Consider the following 27,877-nt stretch of genomic DNA (forward strand, 5'->3'; position numbering starts at 1 on the left):
TGAGTTCTGGAAGTATTCAGCGACAAGGCAGAGACGAAGTGCAAAGTATATTCCTGTAAAGATGAGCAAACAGCCGTTGACTAAAGCAGCCAGGAGGAAGACAAGGAAAGGACAGGAATGATCTTGTTCTGCTCGAGCTGTTCCTATTTCCCATGACCAGCAAAATGTGGAGTTCGTTTCTGGCGCATTGTTGGTCAAAACAGACAAAACTGTAATGAAGCACACTTCACTTAGAAGTGAAAAAACGAAAGCTAAGACGTATAATGCCCTAGTATTTATTTGTCCCATCACAGAAGGTTTTTTTAAGTGGAAATTTTGGCTTGGAATCTTCTTGTTTTGTCAGTCGTGCTTGAGCTCCCAATCAAACCGGAAGTAGAGATCCTGCCTCGTTAGGGTGCTGAGAGCACAGGTAGCCCAAGCTAGTATCGAAACTTTGGGAGTTCCCCAAAGTTCATCAATAGGACCCGGATTTAGTTCACTGGGAATGAGAAATAGAATCACCAACATGGGATTTTTACTAGGTTCATCACTGGGACAATCAGTTAGGTCACTGGGAATGAGAAATAGAATCACCAACATGGGATTTCTGCAAGGCTCATCACTGGGACCATTCAGTTAGGTCACTGGGAATGAGAAATAGAATCACCAACATGGGACTTCTTCAAGGCTCATCACTGGGACAATCAGTTAGGTCACTGGGAATGAGAAATAGAATAGCCAACATGGGACTTCTTCAAGGCTCATCACTGGGACAGTCAGTTAGGTCACTGGGAATGAGAAATAGAATCACCAACATGGGACTTCTTCAAGGCTCATCACTGGGACAATCAGTTAGGTCACTGGGAATGAGAAATTGAATCACCAACATGGGACTTCTTCAAGGTTCATCACTGGGACCATCATTTAGTTCACAGGGAATGAGAAATAGAATCACCAATATGGGATTACCCCAAGGTTCATCACTGGGACCTGGATTAAGGTCACAGGGAATGAGAAATTGAATCACCAACATGGGATTTCTTCGAAGGTTCACTCTGGGACTGCTTAGCTTTTTTTTACCATTTAATTTCTCATAAAGAAATAATGAGCACAAATCATTGTTTTAAAATTTTCACTTTATTTGTTATAAAACAGAGAATGCATCCTACCTACGTCACAGTCTGTGGACTAGCTAGCCTTCCTTTAAGAATTTGTTTAACATTTCTAATTTCTAACTTATAAATACTTTGATATCTATTGCTTCCATTCCCCCAATATCTATTTGGTATACATTATATAGATTATTTTCTTTCGTTTCTGTCCTTGATAATACCTTTGATGATGGTCAACTTGTCTAATCTTTTTCATTCAGCAGAACTTTTACTAAAAAAAGAACGAACTAAATTTTCCCATTTCAGGCCATGTGTGATATCCATATTAGTGCATTTTCTCAAGCAACACTAATACCAGAAAACTCAACAAATAATGTACAATGAATTACACATGGTCTGAAAGGGAAAAACAGTGAATTTATCTATTGCTGTTAGTGTAGAAAGATTTAGCAATAGCTTGATTGTTCTTGCTATTTCTTTGATCAACATAAAAAGGATTCGAAGTTATTTTGTATGCAACTATCAATGTTATGCCAAGAGATATCAACAGACTTCAGAAGGGACTTGGGCAGGTAAAACCCATGGCAGACAGATTGAAATTTAGAGACTTCCGAACACGAAAATGTTACCAGGATCTTACACTATTGCCCACTGGTTTATAACTTTGAACTCAAAATGTGGACCAAAGATAGAGAATTTACATCTGAGATGTGCACATGATGACTTGACCCTAATCTGTGGTATAATTTAAACTCCTAATAACATTGATAGGTGCATAAACTTTCTTTATTGCATGACTATAGAGGCTTTGCACCATCACATCATGGCAGCCATGACAGGAGGCAGGAACGATTGAATCTAGTCTAATCTGATTTACATGAAAAGAATTCATTTTCTCAGGGGAAAAGACTCTTTTGTTGTGCCTACTGTTATGGCTGCCATTACGTGATGGTACAAAGCCAGTATGACCATAAATGTACTGGCCTTTGTAATAAAAAATGCTGATGGTCTGTCATGATCAACTAATACTCCTTTTTACAGTACTGTCCAGTGACCATGAAAAGTATAGCCTGCGTAAAGGCACTTCAGGGGAGGGGGTGAGGGGAGGGGGTGAGGAAAGGGAGGGGACTCACCCTCTTCCCCCTCCCCCAAAGCACCGCTATGCAGGCTATGAATAAAAGTTTCCAGTCGTCAGTTGGAGTTGCTGGACATTGTAAACTATAGTTTTGTTATGCGCAGCAACTCCAACCTGGACTTGGAACTATTTCCAAGCCATGCTGTTATTGCTACACACGTCCCACAATATTAATTTTGATGTAACAATAGCAGGACACTATAGATTTCGTTCTTGGTTGAATTCTTTTGTTCTAATAATACAGTATGTCTTACTAAAGTAATTATAATCAAAAAGATGCTATCATTAGTTGATTGGAACAGAAGAGTAATAAGCCAGTTCATACTTCAAGAATTGTTTTCAGTGTGCATGCCATTTTATCCAGAATTTCTCACTTTCTTTAGTTTAATTAACAACAAAAGGTTTACTGCGGTTTTCCATATTCTGCAAACTCAGTAGTTGCAAGCTGCACGCTGGCTTTTTTGCTGCCATCAATCATAAATAATCAGTCAGTACCTTTTATGTTGTTGACTGGCGGCAGTGAAAAGCCAATTTCACAACAAGCTGTTGATATGTTTGAGTTCACAGAATATTGAAAAATCGAAGTAAACAAAACATGCCAAATTTGGGATAAAATCGCATGTGCTCTGAAAACGATTCTTAAAGTATGAGCTGGCTTATTGAATGAGATTTATAGATATAAAGTTACAATAAAACTATTAACGTATAGGTACAAAAGGGTCAGAATTTTATTGTCTAAATCTAGGTAAGGCATGATGAAAATCCTGGGAGTCAAATTTTTATGCTGTACGATTCGCTAACTGCTGTACAATAAGGTTATAGCCCTTGGATTTAGGTTTGGTGAAAACAACTCAACTCAACTTAGATTTTCATTTATAGCCAAACTTTTAATTCAATCACTATAGATCTCTTACAGCACCTTGGAATGCAGTTCAATCTTGGGGACAAAACAATAGGTTCCAATTCTTATGAGAATGGAATTCTTTAGTTTTCCCCCCAGATCGAGCTGATTTGACGTCACATGCAAGGGGTCTATTGTGTAGTTTCAGAAATTATCCACCCAACAGAGGAATTAGGAATTTCCGAAGGGTGGGGGGGTGGGGGGGTGGGGTCAGATAAAGAACAAAAATTACAGAGTCTGTATGAAAGAAAATTGGAATTTCTGGGGGTAGGGGGTGGGGGGGTTTAGAATGAATTCCTCCTTGAGGGATATGAATAATTTCTGGAACTATAATTTAACAATTCTTGAACTTTCAATTACTGATTTGGCATTTTGTTACAATTATTTCTACGCTCAAGATAAAGCTTGATAAAGAGAAATAAATCAAAATACTAGATATGAAATTAATATTCTTAATACCCCAATAATGATTATTAAAACTATGCCAATGTTCAAAAAAATTGTAAGAATTCCAGATCAACGCATAAGAAAAAATAATTTGAGCTCAATCAATCAGTGGACAGATTAAAACTAATTATTTTGATAAAAATAAAACTAAGAATCTCAAGAAAATGGATGAAAATCAAATGGAAGGAAGAAACTAAGACAGAACGATAATCATGCATATATGTATAAATCTATTTACAAAAATAAATTAGAATTTGTTAAGAGTGTTTGTCTAAAACATTCAAGCACAGCAATACATATTATGCAGGACCGAAACCTTCGCAATCTTCTCAACTAATATAAATGTGTAAATTATTTCCCCTTGTCCATTCATTCCTATCAGTCTGTAAACGGATGCCATAATCTAAAATTATTTGTATAATAATCATTATTATTTCTATCGACAAGTCCAAAGCAGAGCTAAGCATCATTGTTATTATTATCATAATTTATATGCATATATTAACTGCATTTACCGTTTCTGCCCAAATATTGGGACATTAAGTTGTATACCATACATTGGGAGAGAACATAAATCTGTGAACCCAAAATCTGTAAGGGGCTGGTTTTCTAAGTAATATTGTGCTAAATACTATACTTCTATACAAGTTTTGAGTGTGGTCATAGTACTAGTGGAAAAAGGTTTTGTTCAAAAAATGGTGTTAATTTTGTGCATAGTTCTGTTCAGAATTATCAGGCTGACATGGCACTGTCAGAACGATAGTATTTGTGAAAATGACCGTTAATGACTTCCTTATTGTAAATACTACCACCACTTTCACCCTTTTCGAGAATCATCTTGGCAATCAGGATGACACTCAGAGCAAAGTGCTTGGGAGTTCTTATTGGGGTAGCTATTTCAAGATAAAAGTTGATCCTGATTGGTTCAATGCACACATGGCCAACCAATCAGAAATGATTGCATTCAAACTCAATTCTGATTGGTTCAACATACAAATAACAGTGGCCAATCAGGAACAATAAATTTTAACATTTTCAACCATTCATTTCTCAGCAGACTCAACAAGATTTTTTTCAGAGTGACAGGAGTGCCTTTGAATCCTGTGAATGTACATAAAGAATTGATGCTTGTTATATATGCCAAACTGAATATGCTTTGCACTTATCCTGAAACGCTCCACTATATCGGGACCACCGTACGTAGGCTTTAAAAGAATGTTCTCTCTCTCTCCCCACTATATAAACAACTATGATATGAAAGTAGACAGACAGACAAACTCACCATATAATCATCGAGATACTATCTATCTACATAAAGATGGGTTATGTATTCACGTTGGTGAATGAGTATTTACAGACAATAAAAAGTGATTTGTTTTAAAGTGTTCTTTCAAGTAGAGCACTGTTCGGTGTTTGAATCAGAAGTTCTCATACATGTGCTAATGTGTCCAGAAAATAAAAATAAATAAAACTGTTACAACTATATTTATTATGCTTTCTAATATTTGTATGTTATAATAATTTTATCTGAGAAACTTCTTATAAATCTAATATTCATTTAAACTTGGGTTAATAAGAGGTATAAATGCCTGCCGCAAAGCTTTTTTTGAGCATTGCGGCATCATTTTCGTTGTACATTTTGAAGTTTATTTATATCTCAAAGATCATTGACCTTCATACCACCTCATGAGGTAATGGCTAAAAGGGAAGAGCACCTGAGGAGAGATCTTGAAATACCTCTGTTTCTTCATTGTCTTGACGATTTAATCAAACATTGATAGGATATCTTCGTGTGGATCTGGATCCGAAGGAGTGAGGTACGAAAATAGTTGCGATGGATCGAGGTTTTCTGGTAAGTCCTACAAAATAAAAAATAACAATAATTAGCAACATTTATGGCAATATTGCAACACTCTTTAACATATTGGAAGTATAAACTTTGACATATTCAAGATGCATCACTCAAATCATACGAAATTTTTTTACCATTCAAATATCACTTTATTTAGAATCAATACTGAAAATATTAAGTTATGTGGCATAGGCACTTTAATCTTTTACTTACATCCAGTGTTCCTTCAAATTCGCCATTATCACCAGAGTTATGCCCCACTAATATAGACTGGTCAAATTCAAATTCATCAGGTAAGTTTTCAGAAGTAAGATCAGGAGCAGAGTTATCTGTGTTCGAGCCGCAGTTATTTGTTAAAGATGGTGCTGATGAAGTGATTGTTTGTTCGACGGAGTTGGCAGTAGTGGTGTTGAGTGTTGATGTAGGATTACTGTGATTTGTTGATGATTGAGAAGATGATGGTGTACTTGGGTTAGCAGGACTATGAGAAGTGTCTCCTAGAGAAAAATAAACAGTGTTAATATATTTTTCAGCAATAATACTTGAAAATACCATGAAAACAGTCAGGGCATGGCTAACTAACAGAGTGAACCCTGAAACATTGTCTGGGCTGATCTATTTCAGGGCATGGCTCCCTGAACCAACCTCTGGACTGATCTAAGTCAGGGCACGACTAACTCACAGAGAACCCTGAAACAACCTCTGGGCTGATCTAAGTCAGGGCATGGCTAACTCACAGATTGAACCCTGAAACAACCTCTGGACTGATCTAAGTCAGGGCACGACTAACTCACACATTGAACCCTGAAACAACCTCTGGGCTGATCTAAGTCAGGGCACGGCCAACTCACAGATCAAATCCTGAAACAACCTCTGGATTGATCTAAGCCAGGAACAGATAACTCACAGATCATTATTATTTAGTACCTGGATTCTGGTTACTATTAGGCCCATGTTGTTCAGTCTTAATATCAGTGGGTGTCTGTCCAGGCGGTGTGGGTGTTGCAACACCTCGATTTGAAGAAGGTTGAGATGATGAGTAAGGTGAATAATGCGTTGTATTTGACTGTTGAGAGGTGGGGTTCATTAGCGATAACGAGTCTGGCGGAGATGGGCGGAGTTTCTTTGATGGTGGAGGTCCTTGACAGTCATCTTCTTGTTTGATTTCTTGTTTGACAGCCATAGGTTTCCAGGTGCTGTTTGGGTCAATCGTTACTTCCTCTATATCTGACCTGTTAAGAACAACAGCATATCATTGTCAACATGCATGTCTTGTCTTGCTTAAATTATTAGACCATTAATCTTTTGAGTTACAGCATAACATGAGAGAAGTGTTAGGAGAAGCACGATGTATAGCGGAGTGCTTCTCAACACTTCTCAATTGTTCTGTTAATCCCCAAATGCTTTATAACTCCACACAGAACAGTGAGCAAGTTTTTTATTTCTTTCATAAAATACAAATTAAATGAATGACGAAATTGAAAGTGCACATGCATGCTGTGTGCTCCCATAAAGCACGGGCTCCCAAACAATCAGTTTGCAAGTTTTAAAGCAGTTATTTTATAATTCAGTGTATAAGATATTGAACAAGAACTTACGAAGCAAGCGAAGTGAGAATTCCCCATACGAACTGATCGACTTCCAAGCCTTCCAGTAGTGCAGTTTTGCTGCAGAACAAAAAAGAAACTGTGAGTGTACTGGGCTAATGGCTGGTCTACAATTCAAAAACACTTTTTCACAGCTCTTCAGCATAGTTAACCTACTTGCACACAGGACATTTCCAGCTCCCTCTTTCACAGTTCAGCCTCAAGTAGGATTCCAGGTCAAAACACTTTGAATTAAAAAAAATTGACATGTTTTTCAGTTTTCACTAAGGTGTAATTTGCCAGTGAACTGCTAGAGTGAATACCATACACCATTATAAAAGACTTTGTAAGAAATTGCACAAATCTGCACAAATTAGTAAGGTCTAGTAATTTCATTGAACTATAGAACTACAAAACTTTGCACTAATTTGTATAATTTTGTTAGTTAACTTTTTCACGAATATATGGTATGCACTCTAGTAGAATATACCACTGTTTGTCCATTTCATATTTCTGGCGACTATTCAAAAGTGTGACTCAATGTACTCTACCGACTGAAGACTTATTATTAGCTGGGAAAATCTTTGTAGTTAGATATCACTGGAGTTTTCCTCACCTGGATATGTTTACATTCATTGCCTCGTGCTGGCAATGTTATTCGTCTAAATGTTATAGGACACTTGAGGGACACTTTGATTGCTGTTTGTTCTACGCCATCATCACTGCTACTGGTAGTCGAACAAAGTGCGAAATTCTTTTTCACTAAAAGAAAAATAATGCAGTTATGAGATATTTATTAATAATCTTGATACCAAGGTCTTATCATAAATGTACTAACACCCTAGCTAGGATACCCTAGTAAAAAAAAACATTTGTATTTCATGACCATCACTCCTCGTAAGGGGATCTTCCATGAGGTTCTCTCCACTGGCACAACCACTACATTCTATATTTACAACACTCAACACTTAACTCACATTTGATTTTTAGGTAGGGAGGAAAAATCACAAAACATGCATGAAAACCTTCATGACAAGGGAGAGAACAACACATCAAACAAACTTAATTTACATGTAGCTCAGCTGGGAATTGGACCAGCGACCCCAGGTGTGAACTGCACAGCGGCAAGAGGAAGTGCTGTAGCAGTTCATGCCACCCAATATACCTGTCCAATACTCTACCGACAATAATTTTGGGTGACGTGAAGGAAGAAGTGAATCATGGATGGTTTGATACTAACCTTTGGCTATACAATGCTCAGCAGGAAGTAGCCGTTTGCGTAAAAGACTTTGTAATACCGAACTAACAGAAGGTCGATGGACTAGTTGAAGGACGAATAAATGAGACTAAAAATAAATAAAAAAGGAATAAGAAAGCAGATTTAAATGGTTGAATAAGGATGAATATGGGAAATGAAAATGGGATAAAGAATGGAATAAATGGGAAATAATGTACAAAGCATGGAAAGGCTTAAGAATGAATGAGGTTAATAATAAAATAAATGGAATGAATGGATAACTAAAGATTTTGAAATAAAATAGAAAAAAATCAAGTGGTGAGTCAAGCTCATTAAGTACGCAGAATGGACCCTTCATATTATCATTGAGGTGAACCTAACAGGAGAACTTAAAAGAAATCAGACTTTTGTTCAATATAATTTGTAACATTTCTATTGTATTTTCATGTTAGCCTTATTTGCATTCAAGATCATTTCAAGAATGATCGATTGAATGACTACTGCAATACATTTATGTCATGTACCAACATTACAGAGACTAGCAGTTGATTGCAGTCTGTTTGTCACCTTGCCTTCAGGATGACCTACACTCACCGTTAATTTCCCAGTAGCTCAATGACAGTTAGTCTGACTATAGTACTGAAGGTTGTGAGTTTGAATCCCATCTGTATGTGAGTTGGTATTTTATATGGTTGCTACAAATAGTTTCAGTTACAAATACTGCAATATTGTTCAGTACTTACACAACAGCAAGCAGTAACAGTGATTTGTATTGTATTTCTACCAGGTTTACAGACAGTTTTGAGATGTAATGGCTTGTGGGCAGTTTTATTTTCTCCCTGTAAGAAAATCAATCCATTTAATCATCCAGTCACTGCATATGAACATTTAGAGAAAACAGGGGACAACAAACACGAAAAAATGTTAATGATACCTTAACCACTGGGTTGATCAAAGTCAGGAATGGCTTATAGACTGAAATCTGAAACAACCTCTGGCTTGATCTACGTCAGGGTGTGGCTAACTCACAGATTGAACCCTGAAACAACCTCTGGGCTGATCTAAGTCAGGGCATGGCTAACTCACAGATTGAACCCTGAAACAACCTCTGGGCTGATCTAAGTCAGGGCATGGCTAACTCACAGATTGAACCCTGAAACAACCTCTGGGCTGATCTAAGTCAGGGCATGGCTAACTCACAGATTGAACCCTGAAACAACTTCTGGGTTGATCTAAGTCAGGGTGTGGCTAACTCACAGATCAAACAATGAAACAACCTGTGGGCTGATCTAAGTCAGGGCATGGCTAACTCACAGAATGAACCCTGAAACATCCTATTCACAGATTGAATTGGAATTTAGCTTGTTAAGTTTTGGCCAGGGAGGAAAACTGGTGAACCAAGAGAAAAATCCTTGAATGATGGAATAGACCTAATAAACGTTACTCGCATGTGACTCACAAGTCTGGGAATCAAACCTGAGATCCCAGATGTGAGAGGCAAGTGTATGGTTCTTCAGTTCTTTTCCCTCCACTAAAATCAACTCCTAAATTCCAGTTCAGTCATGGAACAAGAAACCCATGTTTATTATTCACTGCCTATTTATCAGCTACTCTCATAAAACAAAACCTTATTTTTTTATTTCTTATTTATTTTTACTAACCCTTTCTATTTGAAGTGGTGTTGCATTAACGCTAACCGCCACAGACACAGGCCAGTTGGTATTTGTTTGTTTATCTTCGTGATGGTAACACTTGAATTGTAACTCTAAATCGGGTCTGCAACCAAACACAGTATAAAAACTAAAGATTAATATCAACCCAAGAGGTCCAAAAAAAAGTTGGAACAAGTGGTTATATGGGTGACGCATGATTTAGGCTAAAATTAACTCATGCATGATATGTGAAAATAACAAAATGTTAAGGGTGATTCTTGAATTCTATTTTTACCATTTAAACATTTATAAATATTGATGTGTGAAACAAGATGTCCACCCTTTGTGTGCGTGCGTCCCTGTTTATACTTGGTGTGCAACTACAAAATCCCTTGAGATATAAATAGCTATGAAACAGCCACCTTGTTGGTCGATCCTTACAACAGAATCTAATAAGGAATGCTTTCCTATTGTCAAACAAGATGGCAGCTATGAAGTAACATTTACCCCGAGAATAAAGCAAGAATCTTAATAATATTTCTTAACGCCGGAAAAACGGTGCGTTGTGGGGAAACGGTTAAGAAAAAAGACAAACACTTTGAGTTTTCAGGAGACATTCCCAAAGCTTTCTTCTATTTGCATAAATATCTATATTTTTATATAAGTAGTTAAGTCATTGTACACATTTACACTCTTGATAGCAGTAGGTAATGTTGAGCATTTGAAAGAGTGTTTCATCCTCTATCCAACACCTCAAAGTTGTTTTTTCCAACTCATTTCTCAGTGTTTGAAAATCGGATGAAACACTCTTTTCCATACTCGATATATCATTCGAGAATGTATTAACATAGTTACCTTTGCATTAATGTTTGATGAACCGAGTCTCGCAGATGGAATACATGATTACTGACTGCTAAGTTGTGTTCCAGTCTAAATGCTGGCAACACAATACCGTCTCTAACTGGGAATGTTAGTCGAATTACATCATTTTCCACTGAAATGAAAAACAAATACAGAGAACCTTAAGCTGTTAGTGGGAGATTTGAGATGGGTGATTTGAGACTAAACTGAATTTTTGTGGTTTTATGTTCTGAGTAAAATATGAAAAATCACATTCCTAACTCAAAGGTCATGCTTCATATTCAAAACTAAAAGTAAAACTATGTCGTTCGGCACTGAATGTATTGCATTTCGCAGCGTGTTACTCGGTGTCAGAATATACCTTATTCGTGGTGTGACAATGTTTTTTCGATTCAGCGTGACGAACCTCCAGGGGATTCATTTTCTTTTGTTTTTACTCTTCGAGAAATTCATGAGTATCCCAAAGGATATGAAAGGAATAACGATGATATCCCGACGAGTTTCAAAACAATAGGTCTTCATTCCCCCAGAGGTTTGACACGCTGAATTGGGACAACATTGTCACACCACGAATAAGGTCTATTTAGTTTCCAGATCTCCAACCAACAACATCATTTTGAACTAGGTGTATGACATATTAGCAGGAATGGAGAGTTTGCATGCCTAGCATGACATTTTAAATATTACAGACTGTAAATACAAGGCTAACAAAAATATCATGACTCAAAAGGGCACAGTCAATATAGTAAAAGTGGAGAGTTTGAAGAAAAGTACTAAAATAGGACCCAAGATAGTGATGTCCAAAGATTGGCAATTTAATAAGAGTTGTTCTTCGTGTAAGCTGTTGTCTCAATTGAAAACAAAACTACTATGTAGCTATGGTCCTTAACTGGGGTTAGCAAAAGAATGACAGTTAAAACAGTTAAGTTTTTAAACAAAAAAGAAAATCACCCTTATATGTATGACTTAGCATTATACATTGCATATAGATTTTTTCGTCAATCATGATTACACTACTATTCTTATGTAAATACCACATAAATCATTTTGTTGTAACTCTACTCACATGTTCTTAGTCTCGTAGGTTTAACGTCTTCCAGCACAGGTGGTGAAGGTGCCACTGGCTGTAACGAATTAGGTTGTGAAGATTTATTATAAGTGAACGTTGGGCCATTTCCTTCCGAGATACTCATATACGGACTCGACATCGGCCCTGGAGTTAAAGGTGCACCAGGAGGTGACAGAGCATTAGCGATAGGAGGGGGTACAAATGGTGCCGCATTCTTGGGTACTCGACGTCTTGGACCTGATCTACTTGATGGTATTGCATTTATTTGTGTATCATACATTCCCATTGGGGTCATCGGGTTCATCTGGCTCATTGGTGGGCCTCCATGATTCATACTGCTGACGAGGCTGCTTGGAGGCATACCTCCCATCATTCCCATCTGCTCATTTCCGTTGGGCTGGTTTCCAGGTCCCACTTGAGACATTGGGTTGACCTGGTTCATGGTGGGTGTGTAGGGTGGGGGAGGAGTGGGTTGTTGCTGTTGGTAACCATTATGTGGTTGGTACCCAGGTTGTTGCATTGGGTAGCCTGGTTGCTGTAAGTAAAAGACAAAAATATAGCATGAGATATCAAGTAAATGCTACAGTATTACAGCATGAACTATGTACAAGCCACTTCAGTATTACGGCATGAACTATGTGCAAGCCACTTCAGTGTTACAGCATGAACTATGTACAAGCCACTACAGTATTACAGCATAAACTATGTACAAGCCACTACAGTATTACAGCATGAACTATGTACAAGCCACTTAAGTGTTACAGCATGAACTGTGCACAAGCCACTTCAGTGTTACAGCATGAACTATGCACAAGCCACTTCAGTGTTACAGCATCAACTATGCACAAGCCACTTCAGTGTTACAGCATCAACTATGCACAAGCCACTTCAGTGTTACAGCATCAACTATGCACAAGCCACTTCAGTGTTACAGCATCAACTATGCACAAGCCACTTCAGTGTTACAGCATGACCTATGCACAAGCCACTTCAGTGTTACAGCACTTGACTATGCACTGGGTTCCCCAAAAATGATCTATCTAATTATATCTACTTACTGGTCCATATTGTGACGGTCCATACGCTGACGTAGGTTGGGACTTAAAATGCTGCATTTGTTGTTGTTGTTGTTGTTGTTTCTTCATCATCAATTCCTGCAAGTATTGTTGTCTACTCATGGGATGTTGACCTTTGATCATTGTCGAGGGGTGACTGGGTTGTGGTCCCATCTGCGGAGACTGTTGTGCCATGAACTGTTCCTGGGTGTAGCCAGGAAAGCTATGACTGCGCTGGTAAGGTGGTGGCGGATGTTGAGGATGGTTAACCTGGTTATTATTTGGGTACTGTCCTCCTTGTGCAGGAGAATAGCCATATCCCTCTGAAATTCAGAAAATTGTAGAAATGATCACTCATTATAAAGCAAGTCTTAGTTATATAATATTTCTTAAAACCATGCTTCTTTTTAGCCATTCTGAGGTTGAGGAAAAAACTGGATTGAATTAACATTCCAGTGCATTTTGCATATTTACGAGATGGCATTTATTTCATTCCCAAAACAGCCCCAAAATGCACTGCGATGCCAAATGGACCCAGTTTTTTCTCGGACCTTGAAATGGGTAATATATAATTAACAATTAGACTCATAGACCATGAGCTCAAAATTGAGCTGTATTTTAGATTGCTTCAAGGGTCTTTCAACTGGTAAATAACAAAAAGAAAATGATGGCCAGCAATTTTTTTAAATTATCTAGTCATTGAACTTGTTTGTCTGTCTGTCTGTTTGTTGCTTCATCTTTTTGTTGCTTGCAACTATTTTTCAGACATTTTAAAGGGGAATAAGATTTTTTTCTTAGTTTGGTGTTGAAAAACTTTATCTAAAATCATAATTATAAAGATTCTAAATGAGAATAAATGTATATACACACCCATTTGCTGCTGCTCTTGTAAAGCTGCCGTCGCAGTTGCTGTCGCAGTGGCTGTTGCTGTGGCAGCAGCAGCAGCAACAGCTGCGGCTGCGGCTGCAGCAGCAGGGTTGGCAGGTGTAGACGGGAAAGGCGAAGCATTGGGTGGAGCATTTGGTTGCTGTGGATACATTCCATTAGGATAGGTTCCATTATTTTGGTGAACGTTTGGATTGTTCCCACTTGGATAACTATGTTGTCTTTGCATATAGGAGGAAGCCGTAGTGTCTGGCATCATCCGCCGATTGGGGTACCCACCTAAAGGTAATCAAAAAATCAAGATATTTACATGGTGCCATTCACTCAGACCTTTTGTTCATTCTATAAATGCATCAAGAGTTCTGTGCTACTGCTCTTAGCGCATGCTCAAGGATCAAAAAGCGTCATCAAAAAGTATGACCGGTTGTAAAAATTGCCATATTTGGTACATTTGATTTGGATCAATTAATTCTTGAATATTTAATAGACGTTGTTCTTGATAATGCATTTGCAATAAAGCAATTTTTACAACCCTTGATCCCAATTTTTGACAATGTTTGACGTAAAAAATCAAGTTGATCTGCAGGCAAATTTCCTGTAATTCAGTGGAACTTATCAAAACCCAGAACTCTTGAAATAAGTCTTTGTTCTTAGCTCTCTTTATGTTTATTTTCGTTAAAATGTTTTGGCTTAACCAGGAAAAACATTTCCAAGTTGTTTCCAGAAACTGTCGAGAACAAAAAAACAAAGGAACCCCTCCCAAAAGGAATAAAACCAACAACCATCTCAACTCAATGGCCCCAGGAATCAAAATGCATACTATAGATTTCTGAGAGGCAAACGCTCTACCACTACACCACAAAACCCTACTTGAATGGGAATTGCAATGTTATAAATAATTCTCCTATTGCATTTTTTTTTTCTTTTTGTTTTGTAAAATCATTTTGAAATGTTCAAAACTTCCTATTCTTGTTAATATGGGGCAGCATAAAAGTGTGTATACATGAATACTTAACATAAAGTTGAATATGCATAGCTTCAGAAAATATTCTTATGCCTTCCTTCCCCACAGGGGAATGCTAGTAACCTAGACTACACAAAGAAATAGAAAACAAAGATCAAACCCCCCTCAGGCACACAGAAACAATCCCCTTTATAAGGAAGGCATGGATATTTTCTGGAACTACACTTTTTATTTGATTTCATTTCTGATACAAAATATGGTAAAGACATTGGAGTGTGATGACAACTTCTGTTTTGATAAAGGCTGGAAGGCCATGGATATTTTCTATAACTATAGATTTCATTTGATTTCATTTCTGATACAAAATATGGCAAAGACATTGGAGTGTAATGACCACTCTCTTATGCCTTGACAATAGCTGTGTATGTAAATGTATTGACTATGATGGTGACGACAGGGCTAAACATAACAGCTGACCAGTCACCGGTTATTATGAATAGCCAAATGGATCCTTCTAAAAATGATCTTGGATGTTAGGCTGCATTCATAATGTATGGCGGGGGGGGGGGGGGGGGGGGGGGGGGGGGGCAGGTGAAATTGAAAGGGGATGTGGAAAATTTTGGTAGGAAAAAGGGGGGATGGGCAAATTTTTATCAGAAAAATAGGGATGCACAATTTTTGGAAGAAGCTACAAGCCTTGCTTAGGGGGATCGTATATTTTTGCATGACTTTTAAGGGGGGTGTTGGGAATTATTCTGGACAATTCAAATTTTCACCTGTCTCCCCCCCCCCCCCCTCTGCCATACATTATGAACACAGCCTTAGGCTAACATGTAAATCAACAACAGAAATCACACTTATTCTCATGGAATGTGTGGCATCTCTCACATGTTAGCCTCAGATCCAAGATCATTTTGAGAAAGTTCTAGCACAGTCATACCTCTTTTAACAGTACTGGTCAAAATGACTGTCAAGGCAAAGATTTGACTGAACAAGTTCCAATTCCAGCCAATCATTTTACAATGGCCAGCGCTGTGTTTACTGTAAGGGATGATGATTCGTGAAAATAATGGTTATGATAATTATGTCAAAAATAATGAAGACAGTGATGATGAATGAATACAAAGGAAATCACAGCCTACAGTGGCGCCAATGATATTAAAGGGACACATACTATTTATCCAAATGCAGTAAGGAGTTCCTGTCAAAGTCACACCTCAACAAGTCTGTACCATATGTTTTTAGTTATATCTCATCTATTATTACTAATAAAGCACAGTCTTACCTTGTGCCCCATACTGTTTAGTAGGGTTCGCCGAGGTTGTTGGGAAGGGATGGGTGACAGAGTTGACAGTGTTTGTAGTTGGTATCCCAGGCAACATAGAATCATGCGTCATTGAGTTGGTCAGTGAAGACGTCACACCCCAGACTGTTGTTACCACGGAGAGGGCAGCCTGCTGTTGAGTGGTCTGTGGCCATATGACTGTCCCTGTGTCTGCTCTGTAGATAACAACAAAGTATTCATTTTACTAGAAGTTACAATGTCATTACAACGCAAAAAATATTGCCGTCTTCTGCCATCAAAATGACAGGCCAAATCAGTTTTACACGTAGCTTGGTCATACCTGGTTTAACGTTAAGGTTAAAAATGACTAGCAAGGCAAGTTTTGTTTGGAAAAGTTCCAAAATTCTAGTGTGGCTAGTCTGATGACTAGCCATCATTTTTAACCCTGCATATGTTCTTAAGCTTTTTAAAGATTTTGATCCCAAGTTTTGAGTAATTGCTAGCACGAACATCTTGGCTATAACAGTCATAGTTATTACACCAACTGTTGTTATTATTACATCTATTCTTACCCTGGGCCCATATTATTCATAGGGTTCATCTGTGGCGGCATGCCTTTATTCATTGATGATTGCTGGTAGGGTGTTGGTTTAGGGTTGTCATTTCTTTGTTTTTGGTGCCGTAATAATAATAGTCTCCCTAACTCTTCACACCAGACTGATAACATACTGGCAGACTTTGGAGTGAACTTGTCTCTGTGAGCGGCACAAACAGCCAGAAGCCGATAACCTGTTCAAATAATAAATAACAATAAATATACCTACTTATGGTCTATCACAAATACTGCACACTGATTGGCTGAGCTACTAGTGGTCTATTTGGTTATTTGATTGATTAGTAGGTTTAAAATAGAACAATATTACACCTCTTGCCGTCATGGTCTACCAGTCTGAGGGTATCTGTATGGCTGGATGGAGGTGACTTATGACCCGTAACTATAGTGATAGTGGTGAATGCACTGACTTTTTACCATGGATTGCTTATCAAGACCCTGAGGCCTCACAAATGTCCAAGCCTACCCCTCTCCCCCTACCCCCTCCCCTACCCCCTACCCCTAATCCCTCCCCCCTCCCCCTGCACACACATTCCTTCAATTCCCTCCATGGTATTCTATTTTGACTGAACAAGTATATTTACCAAGGTCAAGGTCATATCCTTGAGTCGCGGCTACCTGACTGACAACCTATAAAACGCATGAGGATAAGTATTAACGAATAACGATAATAACAATAATCATTATAAGATTAATTACAATTTATTTGCTAATCTGTTTGTTTCTCCACATGAGAGTATCAAGACACTTGGTGCTCACTGAGCAAAAGAAAGTGTGCAAGGGATTCTGGTACATGTAGGTGATGACGTCATAATGCAAATGTAGTTGTAATCATAAACGGGTGTAGTATTTATTATCTTACCGTTAAACACCCCATCAAGTTGCCTTCAAAGGGTCTTTGGAAAGCTCTGACATCTCCACACCATTCTAACAACTCCCTGGCGGCAGTCTGGAACCCTTGAGGTGAGGACAGGTGTGTTTTGATGCAGATGAGTCGCTCATTGGTCTGTTGTATGTGCCTCTCCATGCTAAGAGACATTCCTGAACCTAGTCATACAAAACAATTTATTTTTAATCAGTAGGGGGATTAATATTAGCAAAATTTATAGCAATGTCAACTTGAAGCATAAATACTTGTTCTTTGGGATTCTGTTCATGAAGATTTCATTCAAAACATTGTCAGTAAAGCCAAATCATCCAAAGAGATGACAGTCTTTAAAGGCACAAAACCACAAAAAATAGTTATTTACACTTCAGGTTGATGTCGTTGTCGTAGATTTAGGAAATCTTGAGGTCGCTTATGAAGACAAGTTAGAATTATTCACAATATAAAGGTAAACAAATAATAAACTGTTCACAAACTCGTACAACAACGACAGTAATAATAATAAACATAACAATAACTATAGCTTTTTAAAACAATTACTATAAAGTTAAATCTATTTCAATACGATATGAAACAAAACTATATCGACACTTCCCATGGGCTGCTTTCAGTGACAATAATTTATTAATAAGTTAATAATAATCTAATAATAATCTAATAATAAATATTAGAATTATAAAAATACTAGCAATACAAGGCTAATACATTTGAAATCCTAAAGTCTGTTAAGAAATAAGGACATAAAAAATTTTTACTTATCCACCCCACCCCCAGAGCTTTCAAAGAAAATTTCCAAAAAATCTTACTGACCCCAAAAGATAAAAATGAATAAATAAGAACTTCCTAAATGTAAATTAGTTAGCACCTTAGTGTTACAAGATAATATTTACCATTGGATTAATAGTGCACCTTTTAAAACCTAACAACAATTTGTACTTCTCAATAAAATGATAAAATAGAGTATTTTTAATCCCAATCTCTTCTAGCTTGGACACATTATGAAACTAGCTATACAAGAAAGAAAAATTTTGTACATGTTAAAGACAGTTATAATGATTTTATGGAGATAATTTAAAAGATTCAAATATAACATATTAACTGCTTTGTTTATCGATAACAAGCTTATCCATACAAGATTATCTACTTTTTAATTATTTATTATTAAAAACCCTGTGGAACTTACAAGCAGTTATATTATAAGCTAAAGTTTAAAGATAATATTTTCTAACTTGGTGTTTTAAAGAGTATTAAGATATTATTTTATATATTTAAATTTGCTATACTGTACTTAAGTTAACTTGAGAAGACAGACAGTTTTAGTAACTCAAAAAAGAACATTTGAAATATAGAGGGGTATTAGAACTGGTGGTCCAGGTAAGACAATATAATAAACTGGTACATTCAAGAATGAATAATTTGAAATTAATATATATCCCTCCCTTCAACTAAAAGTTATCATAATTATTAGTCTTTTGCATTGTAAGTGGTCATTGGTATAATATAATAGACAACAATATCAATTATCGTAAATCTTCTAAAATAATTCAAATTCGATGTTTCAATATAATGCATTCATTATAGAATTTACAAGGACTTCTTGTCGTGGTGAAATAATCGTTTAAATGTTAACTATAATTAAGATATTTTAAGTGTTAATAAAATGGTTATGATCTAGAAAATATAAAAAGATTTATTTTGACGACTGTAGAGATAGTAAAGTGGAACTATGTTATGTGACTCCACATGTATCTCTATAACAAACTATGGATCAATTGATGTGCATCTAACTATTACACTAACTCACTTAATAAACAGACACAATTAATTAACAAAGCTTCCTATTCCTACAATAGGATTAATTAATGAAATCTAGATGGTTTTATGGCATTAATGAAGAAGATACCCTTACGAAATGACAGTGTTGAAATCACCTACATGTTGCTGCCTCCAATGTAGTCAAAACAAGCAAGGATGAATGTAAATGGACCTTTTAGTTTGATCATGAGGTTATCAATAATTCATAGAACACCAGTGTGACATATGGTTTTCTATGGTTCCAAGCCTTTGTCTAAAAGCACTTGAAATATACTCCTCTACTAACTACTACAGAACCGCTTTATACCACTCTAACAATCAATACACCACACCAAGGATAACTACATTTTAAAACAACTAACTACAATAAATTTATTTTTAAAAACAGTTCAAGAATTGCATAAAGAAAAAATTTTTTCTTTCTTTTTTTTATGGCTGGTTGATGTGTGCCATAAACAATCTTTTTCATGCTTTAAGATATCATATGTCAAACAACAGTTTTAAAAGACAGTCTTTGCTCACCTCTGTGTTTATGCTGTAACTTTTAAGAATTAAAAGAATTAAAAGAGTTGGCAATTTAGGTCGAAAATATTTAGTGTTTGTACTCTATATTTTGGAGAAAGGTCTGACCAACCAAATTTTGACTAAATAAGCTATATTTACTCAATAATATAATAGATTAAGATTTACTAAATAAGCCATATTCTTAAGTCTAGACTTTGATACAAAATTTATTAGAAAGACAAACGCAAAAAGATTACAACTAGACATTATCGTGTATATTCATAAACACTCCACTGGTTAACTGCACTTGATAATGATAATGTCAAAATGTTGTATCTTTTTGAGTTTGTCTTCCTAATAAAAAGGAATTACTAAAAAATGTACTATTTACTATTTATTTATTTAATATTTACTAAAAAATATGATATATCTTATAAAACAAAAAAACAATATATGTAAAATATTATAATATTTCATATAAAATATAAAATGGATTTAAACACTTAAAAACCTCTTATTGTTTCTTAACTCCCACCTCTTAAATTTTGATAAAATAAGCCATATTTACTCAATAAAATATATATCTCATTAAAAACACAAAATAATATGTGTAGAATTATATATTTCATATAAAATATAAAATGTATTTAAACACTTAAAAACCTGTTACTATATTTCAAGTCCCACCCCTTAAATCTTGATAAAATGAGCCAGATTTACTCAATATGATATATGTTATAAAACAAAACATAACATAATATAATACGTAATATAATATTTTACATAAAATATAAACAATCAAAAGCTTGTAATATTATTGTTAGTCCTCGTAACTTTAAGCAGAATTTAAAGTAAAAACAATGAGCAAAGTTAATGTTAGTAAATTTTATGTGTAATAAAAATACTTTAACATTGCGGCAGGATTTAAAAGCGTGATTATAACGTTTTAAACACTCAAGACTTTTTACAAATAAACATGATAATTATGGAATTTACAAATTAAGATGTTTTAAGTATTAGTTCAAAAACAGGTTACACGGTAGTTAAAAGAATTAATTTAAGGTTACTAAATGGTTTAATTACAGTATAATTTATAAATAAATACTCATAAATACTTGAATCAAATATAAGCAAAGATAGGATAGGATTGCAGATATGATACAAAGAGGACTGCCATAAAAGAGCAATTGTCAAGTAAGAGCTAAGACATTCAAAGAAAGAAAATAAGTTTGACAGTACTGTATGGTACAAGCTGTTGTCCTTCTTGAGGATGTTGGGAAGCTGTAGCAGTTCCATAGAAAAATCCATCGTCAAGATCATTCATAGGTTTGCTGGCAAAATCACCCACATTAACAGAGTAGTCATCCATTATAATGAATCTGCACGAGTACGATGATGCAGGTTTTTCAGGCGCTCTACTCGTACAGTGGATTCACTGTTTTTTGGAGGCTAGGGAAGAGAAAAAAACAGGAACAATGGAATATAGAATTAAGTTTTTATTGTTTAGACCTTAAACATTCAGGTGATTAAAAATTTATGGTTTTAGTTTTAGACAGACAACAATGGTCTTGTACAGTTTTCAAAATTAAATTGAAGCATTTAGAAATAGTGCTACATTGGGGGATGAATTTTAGATGGTTTAATAAGTTCGCAGTTATTTACTCATTACTAATAACCTAATAATATCGTTTAATTTAAACATTATTTTTACAGAGTGGAAAGTGGCTATGAGTTGTCTTGTGATCTGTGAAGCAAGAGTTCACATAATACCAGCACGTCAAAAGGTTTGGTCAAAAGACAGAGGGGTTTCGATGGGTGCACACAATCTTGACAGTCACCATGGAGGGTTAAAACTCTTGTGCTACCAGAAAAAAATCCCCACGAGGAGAGGAGAGGACATAAAAAGAACTTTGCAACATGGACACCCAAACATTTGCAAAATAATGATGAAGAAAACAGACTACAGTGTAGATGTGATCGCTGGAGACAAGGTTCCCCACCGACCTTCCCCACCCTATCCAGACAGAGGTGTCCTAAGGTAGACCACAAAGACTATGGTAAAGGGAAGGGCTGAAAACTATGCAACTAGATATTCCCCCTTCGTGTGACTGGAGGGCACTACTAAACAAATGCGTTTTTAGAAAGAAATCATGGTGCTGAGGGGGTGGGGGGAGGGGCGATTGGGATGGGGGGTTGTTAACAAAACTGTCAGTCTACAGGTAACAAAGGGAGTGCAGGCTAGATGATAATATGTCCCTACGTAGGGTACAGACAATACCGTATATATTGCTGGTTAAGGAGATGGAGGGTGAGGTGTATGTATACAGAACTGTTAATGTTATAATAGACACAAGGAAAATGACTGTGTGACTAGACAAAGATCATCGTAGGTAAGGGCGTATACCCTAGAGTAATTCACAAGGTATACCATGTATGAGATAAACATCCATGCTATCATTATTGTTAGATATATGTATCTTTTTGAGTTGCATATACACAAACTTTATTTAGCATCATAAACAAATTATAATATTATACATTGAATATTTATAACAAATTAACATATTTAGAGTTAGTAATGAATTAACATCATTTTAGGGTTAGATAGGTTTACCAGTTTTACATTTTTATATGTTAGGCATTTATTGGTAACATTATTCTTAATAAGATTAATGTTAGGAATACTATATTTTTTTTAAATACATAAACAATATTAATTTAAAATACCTCTTACAACATATAGCTTATTGGCCAATAATATATAAAAAATGAACAAAACGCAGAATCAATATTCAAATATTCTTCAGAAATTTAAACAAATGGCTTAACGAAGTTGAGTGTGTTGCCATCAGAAATGAACAAAACATCCTTTACATCGGAGTGAAGTAATTTTTATTCACTATGCAAGAAGCACGCAAACACTACTGGACTTAAACAATGCAATATTATAGTATTCACCCTGTCTATAACTAATGTACGACTTGCAACAGGATGCAAAATCGATGTAAATATAAAGAAATAATTAAAGAGTATACATCTGCTCATGCGTAAGTTGATATATTGAGTAGTATTAAGTTTCCAAAAAGGCTAAATCTTTAACTGATAACATTTCGTGTCTTATCTCATCAAAAGGCAAAGGCATTACAATATATAACAGGAATACAATATTGGATCACAAGAGGAGATGTGTTTTTTAGAGTAAACATGATATAAAAAGGACATTTATTTAAAGCATGTGTTTAAAGAAATATTAAATGAATATTCTATTTCTCTGTTGCTCAGGGTTAGCCTCAAATTTGTGCAGAATATTCATGTTCCATTAAAGGTCTGTGGAATTTTAAAGTGTCTGTATTGTCGAGGTTGTCGGAATTCTTTACTTTATCATTGGTGTATTTGTGAATATCTTAATAATAATAATAAATATGTTCTTATATAGCGCATTATAGACTCTCAATGCGCTTTACAAATACGACGACGAAATGTCAAGTGAAAAAAATAGATTAAAGTTACAAATTGAACAAAAATGTTTTTAGTTTTCTCTTGAATATTTCCAAAGACTGCGATGTTTTTGCGATCTTGACAAAAATATGAGGCTAACCCTGATTAAGAGAATCTGTAAAAAGGAACACAGCAGTAATTTGAATTTAGTTCTTCATGAAGTGATTTCTTAACTGCTTTATGAAGACAAATTGCTTGACAAAAAATTGGTATTTTGAAATAATTAGAAATGTTATACTAAAGATATTTTTATGCATCTCTTGTTATACTTCAAAAATTACTTTCAAGCTGTTAGTAAATATTTTGTGTGTGTGTGTGTGTCGACGTATCAGGTAAATATAGTGTGTATTCATTGTTTTTATAAATAAAAATAAAATATATCAGGTATATAGCATACTAGTAGATTATGATGATTGGCACATGACTTGTGTATAAACAGCAAAGAGGAATTATGTGTCAATATCTACGTAAAGATATACCATCACTACTAAATACATGTATTTACACAGTAACCACTGTTACTTACATATATATTACATGCAGGAAGGCATGCATGACTTCTGTACAAGCAACAAAAGATGAATTATGTATCCATATGTATGTAAAGATATACCAGCACTACTGAATTCATGTGTTTACAAAATAACCGGCATTACTTACATTTTTTTAGAACGGATGAAAGAGAGAATTTAAACATGACAGGCACGACAAGAGTGTAATGAGATCCATCTATGGTAAATAGTATGTGTTGGTGTGGATGGGTAATAACACCTGCTGAAAGTCACCTAAGGGAAACTGACTCACTCACTCAAACAACAAAACTTTGTCTTATAATAAAAAAAACACCTTACTAATAAATAAAACATAAAAAAGCGAACCAATAAAACAACAACTACCAATGAAACTGGGAGAATTATACACTAAATACTAGAGGATCAATAGGTTGCACAATTCTAACTGTTATTTTATTTCATATTTCTGGATAAAATTCTTTGCAAAGAAATTGGAAGTTACAACACCTACAGGAAATGTGGAAGTGGAAAAAGTGAGGGTGGGTTGTATTCGAAGACGAGCCCACCCAACAATGTTCTGTTAGTTCGTAGGAGTGGAAAGCTACAAAAGCATTAAAGATAAGATTATATTAGATTTTTGTTTGTTATTATTTCATCAAGAAAATGTGGAAAAACATATCCCAAGGGCAAAGGAAAGAGAACTGAAAATAATCTTGTATTCAAATTTCTGATCACTTCAAGCAAACACATGCTCCTCGGAATTTGCATAAATACAAAAGAAAGATCTCCTGTTTGGTTGCTATGGTGATGAACTAGGGAATTGATTGGCTGATGGTAGAAGACAGCTGTTAGCTTTTAAAAATACAACTTGTACATCTGACATGTCTCTTTGCAGGAAAAGACAATTGCAAAAAATCCAATCAAAAACATTTTTTATAAAAATCAAAGTGACCATAACCTTTAAAAAGTCAAAAAATTTTGAATAACAAAATTTCAACCAACAAATATAAGCAAAGAAAGCAAGAAAGAAAAAACCTTACTAATTAAAATAAACTTCAAAATTTTCAGTTAATTGAAGTCTACAAATCTTGGAATTTATCGAGTCAATTAGTTTTTAGTCTTAATTACTGAAAGTTGACATTTTTGAAAATCTTGGAAAGACTTAATGTGAGCTAGCTTTATACCTGTTGTTTTTTTAGGTCTTTTCTTTATTCCACACAAGCACAAGTTTAACTTCAAAGAAAACATGAATATGATAAAGGCGCTATTGAATTATTAAATAAGATTACAGCAATACATAAATATGGCAACACAATTGAGAATATGAGGAAGAATTATAGAATCCTTTGAATGTTACAAGCAATAAATTAAAAAAAAGCCTAGAGTATATTAGTTAAAGACAATCGAGACCTTTTTATCATAGGAAAAGACAAAAATCATTGAAACATCGAAAGTTATATTGTTTTAGTTAAGTAGGGACATCAATGACTTTAAAACTGTCTTAGTCAAGAAAAACAAAATGAACTAGAAATGTGGACAGGGAAAAAAAATGTTTTTAGTGTTTTATAAGTTTGAAGTTAAATTTTAGAAGTCTATGTTGTAAAAATAAAGAATCACACTGCAAGTGAGTTAAGAGTACAGCTGTGTTGTGATGAAATATAACAACTATATCACCTGTACATAAAAAAAAGACCTGTACAATAAATGCTACAGTACAACAAAAAATATACTTACCTACGAAAACAACTATGAAGAACACAATAAACACATAGGAAACGATAGGTTAGTGTGATTATAAGAATAGAATGATATTTCCTTCATGTTCTAGGTGCTCTTTAGTGAGAATAATTCTGTAATTTCTATTACCCAGCTGCTCTATATCTGACACTCTCATTAAAATAAATTAGCATTTTTTAGTTGGGTGTAAAAATACAATCTTTCTTCACTAAACATCGCTCTTTTGTAACTTTAAAATGTAAGAAATTTCAAGTCTGGTAAAGAAGATTTCTTTTTCTATAATATAAAAAATTTAGAATCACTTAATGGCATATATATTTATATACTCTGCAGTATAAGGCTTTAAATATAGTCTGTTCTGCTTTTGCTTAGTTCACAGCAGGGTTCCAGAATTAGGAGACTGCTTTAGGCTTTTGATAAACAATCAACGTCCAGAGCCTTGGACTTGTTATTAAGTAGTTAAATAAGGGAAATTTAGATCAAGAAAAAGGGTTTTTTTAATTAAGGATTCTCTTAATATGCAAACTTTACTGTCGGGGAAAACTCTTCAATTTGAATGATAAGCATGAAGAAAGCTGTCAGGAAAGGAACTCTCTAACAGATGATATCTTTCAATAAACCAGAATCTTAATAGCAGCAAATCATACAAACACAAGCACAAACCAAAATATGAAGTGAATTTAATGAATTTTTTCAGCTGATGAACATATAGTCATTAATCTTCCACAACTAGTATAATTCTTTTCCCACAGCTTGTTCAGAATTCAAATTGCCATACTATAATAATATTCACTAAACCTACAGAATTTTATCTGCTAAAATATTAATATAGATTAATGACAAAATCATTAGAATATTTAAAAATTAACAATAACAAAATGCTTGACAAATAACATTTTCTAAAACAAAAACATGACGACTAAAGTTTTTGAAATTTAAACAAAAAACCAATAAAAGATGTAAACCTTGAAAACAAAATTGATACATTGTAATTTTTTTTCAATTTTTTTTTTTTTGCCTAAATTTCTTCCTTTTGTGTCTACCTTTCTTCCTTTGGTTTCCTGTTTGTTTTTGTTTTAGTTTTTACAGTTATTAACCACAAAAAAAGGATGCAATAGCTTTAAATCCTACTTGAAAGAAAAGGCTAATTCACTGTAATGACATATGCTACAACTACCACAATCCTTTGCACACTTCCTTTGGTTTAGTTCATTAGCACCAGTTGTCTCACTATATAATCAATAATATAAATTTGTATAGAAAAAGCAATAGCATATTTTCGAGTTCAAAATTACTGCTGTGTTCCTCGATTACAGACTCATTTACTTAGGGTTTGCCTCGAATCAGTGTCTAAATATTAACAAATACAAACAGTAAGGTAAAGAATGCACAACTTCAACAATACAAACACTTTGAAATTCTACAGACCTTCACTGGAACACATGAATAACTAACCATGAGCAACAGAGAAATGGAAACAGAGAAATGGAGTATTTGCTAAGCATTCTGGTACTAGGTTGAAGTAAAATGAAATAGAGAATTGCTTTATCATAACTATAATTGGAAAGAAAAAATTTAGTTTAAAGAACATAAGTGTTGCACCTGAAAACAACTAGATTCAAAATTTGTGTGCAAATCTAATGTCTTTACACTGAAAGAGGTCTAAGATCAGTTTTTTAATACTAAGTTATAGGGATCAACAAGTTCAATTAAAATTACAGCCAATTGTGCAATTTTCATATTTTCAAGCAGATGACCAGTTTCATATGGCCTATTACATAACAAGAGCTTTTTAATGCTTTGGGGTGTAAGGTAATTTAAACCCCATGTATATTTTAGATGTACTCAACTTGAGAAACAAAACACTAAATTTCAATACTTAGTGGAAAATTATATTGTTTTGTCATCCAAATTGAGCTGATTAGGAATATGCTATAAACATACAGGCCTATCCATACCAATAGAAGCTAAAATGTCATCAAAAAATATAATGGAAGTAAAGTTTTAGATTTTAAATACAATGTTAATAAGCCATTTATCTTAGAGTAGCTTGGCTATGAAGACAATATCACATCAATTAGTTGCACATATGTTAGTATCGGTATCTATACACACTGGAATATATATGCATTGAAATATATATAGTGATACCGAGAGAGTGTGCAGTAATAAACTAATACTACCTCAATATTACTTTTAATGAATACTGTTATATATATTTATATATTTATATATATAACACTAATGTGAACAAGAGCATAGCATTTTGGTTTAACTTAACTAGACAATAAA

At 34.9% G+C, this 27,877-nt stretch overlaps 1 protein-coding gene across 8 annotated transcripts in view; it reads right to left on the reverse strand.

Moving 5' to 3' along the window:
- Nucleotides 1–1,097: 1,097 nt before the first annotated feature.
- Nucleotides 1,098–27,877, reverse strand: part of LOC116298546 (zinc finger MIZ domain-containing protein 1) — a 44,398-nt gene continuing 17,618 nt past the window's right edge. For 5 of the 8 annotated variants that reach the window (XM_031707052.2, XM_031707054.2, XM_031707049.2 and 2 more), the window contains 17 exons: nt 17,496–17,680; nt 17,218–17,263; nt 16,593–16,809; nt 16,021–16,235; nt 13,757–14,050; nt 12,890–13,209; nt 11,829–12,366; nt 10,757–10,895; nt 9,911–10,025; nt 8,993–9,088; nt 8,253–8,358; nt 7,629–7,774; nt 7,190–7,257; nt 7,025–7,093; nt 6,354–6,658; nt 5,640–5,923; nt 1,098–5,433 (listed from right to left, as the gene is read on the reverse strand). In XM_031707052.2, the coding sequence (XP_031562912.2) occupies nt 5,338–5,433; nt 5,640–5,923; nt 6,354–6,658; nt 7,025–7,093; nt 7,190–7,257; nt 7,629–7,774; nt 8,253–8,358; nt 8,993–9,088; nt 9,911–10,025; nt 10,757–10,895; nt 11,829–12,366; nt 12,890–13,209; nt 13,757–14,050; nt 16,021–16,235; nt 16,593–16,809; nt 17,218–17,263; nt 17,496–17,680 (3,239 nt within the window). In that variant the 3' untranslated portion in view covers nt 1,098–5,337. Of the gene's footprint in view, nt 5,434–5,639; nt 5,924–6,353; nt 6,659–7,024; nt 7,094–7,189; nt 7,258–7,628; nt 7,775–8,252; nt 8,359–8,992; nt 9,089–9,910; nt 10,026–10,756; nt 10,896–11,828; nt 12,367–12,889; nt 13,210–13,756; nt 14,051–16,020; nt 16,236–16,592; nt 16,810–17,217; nt 17,264–17,495; nt 17,681–21,077; nt 21,288–27,877 lie in introns of all 8 variants that reach the window. The other 3 variants (XM_031707051.2, XM_031707050.2, XM_031707056.2) reach the window with 2 other exon arrangements.

This window comes from Actinia tenebrosa, unplaced genomic scaffold (genome assembly GCF_029948245.1).
Source record: "Actinia tenebrosa isolate PJP-AT-01 unplaced genomic scaffold, QUT_ActTen_1.0 PGA_scaffold16__25_contigs__length_10494907, whole genome shotgun sequence".
In the NCBI taxonomy this organism is placed as follows: Eukaryota; Metazoa; Cnidaria; class Anthozoa; order Actiniaria; family Actiniidae; genus Actinia; species Actinia tenebrosa.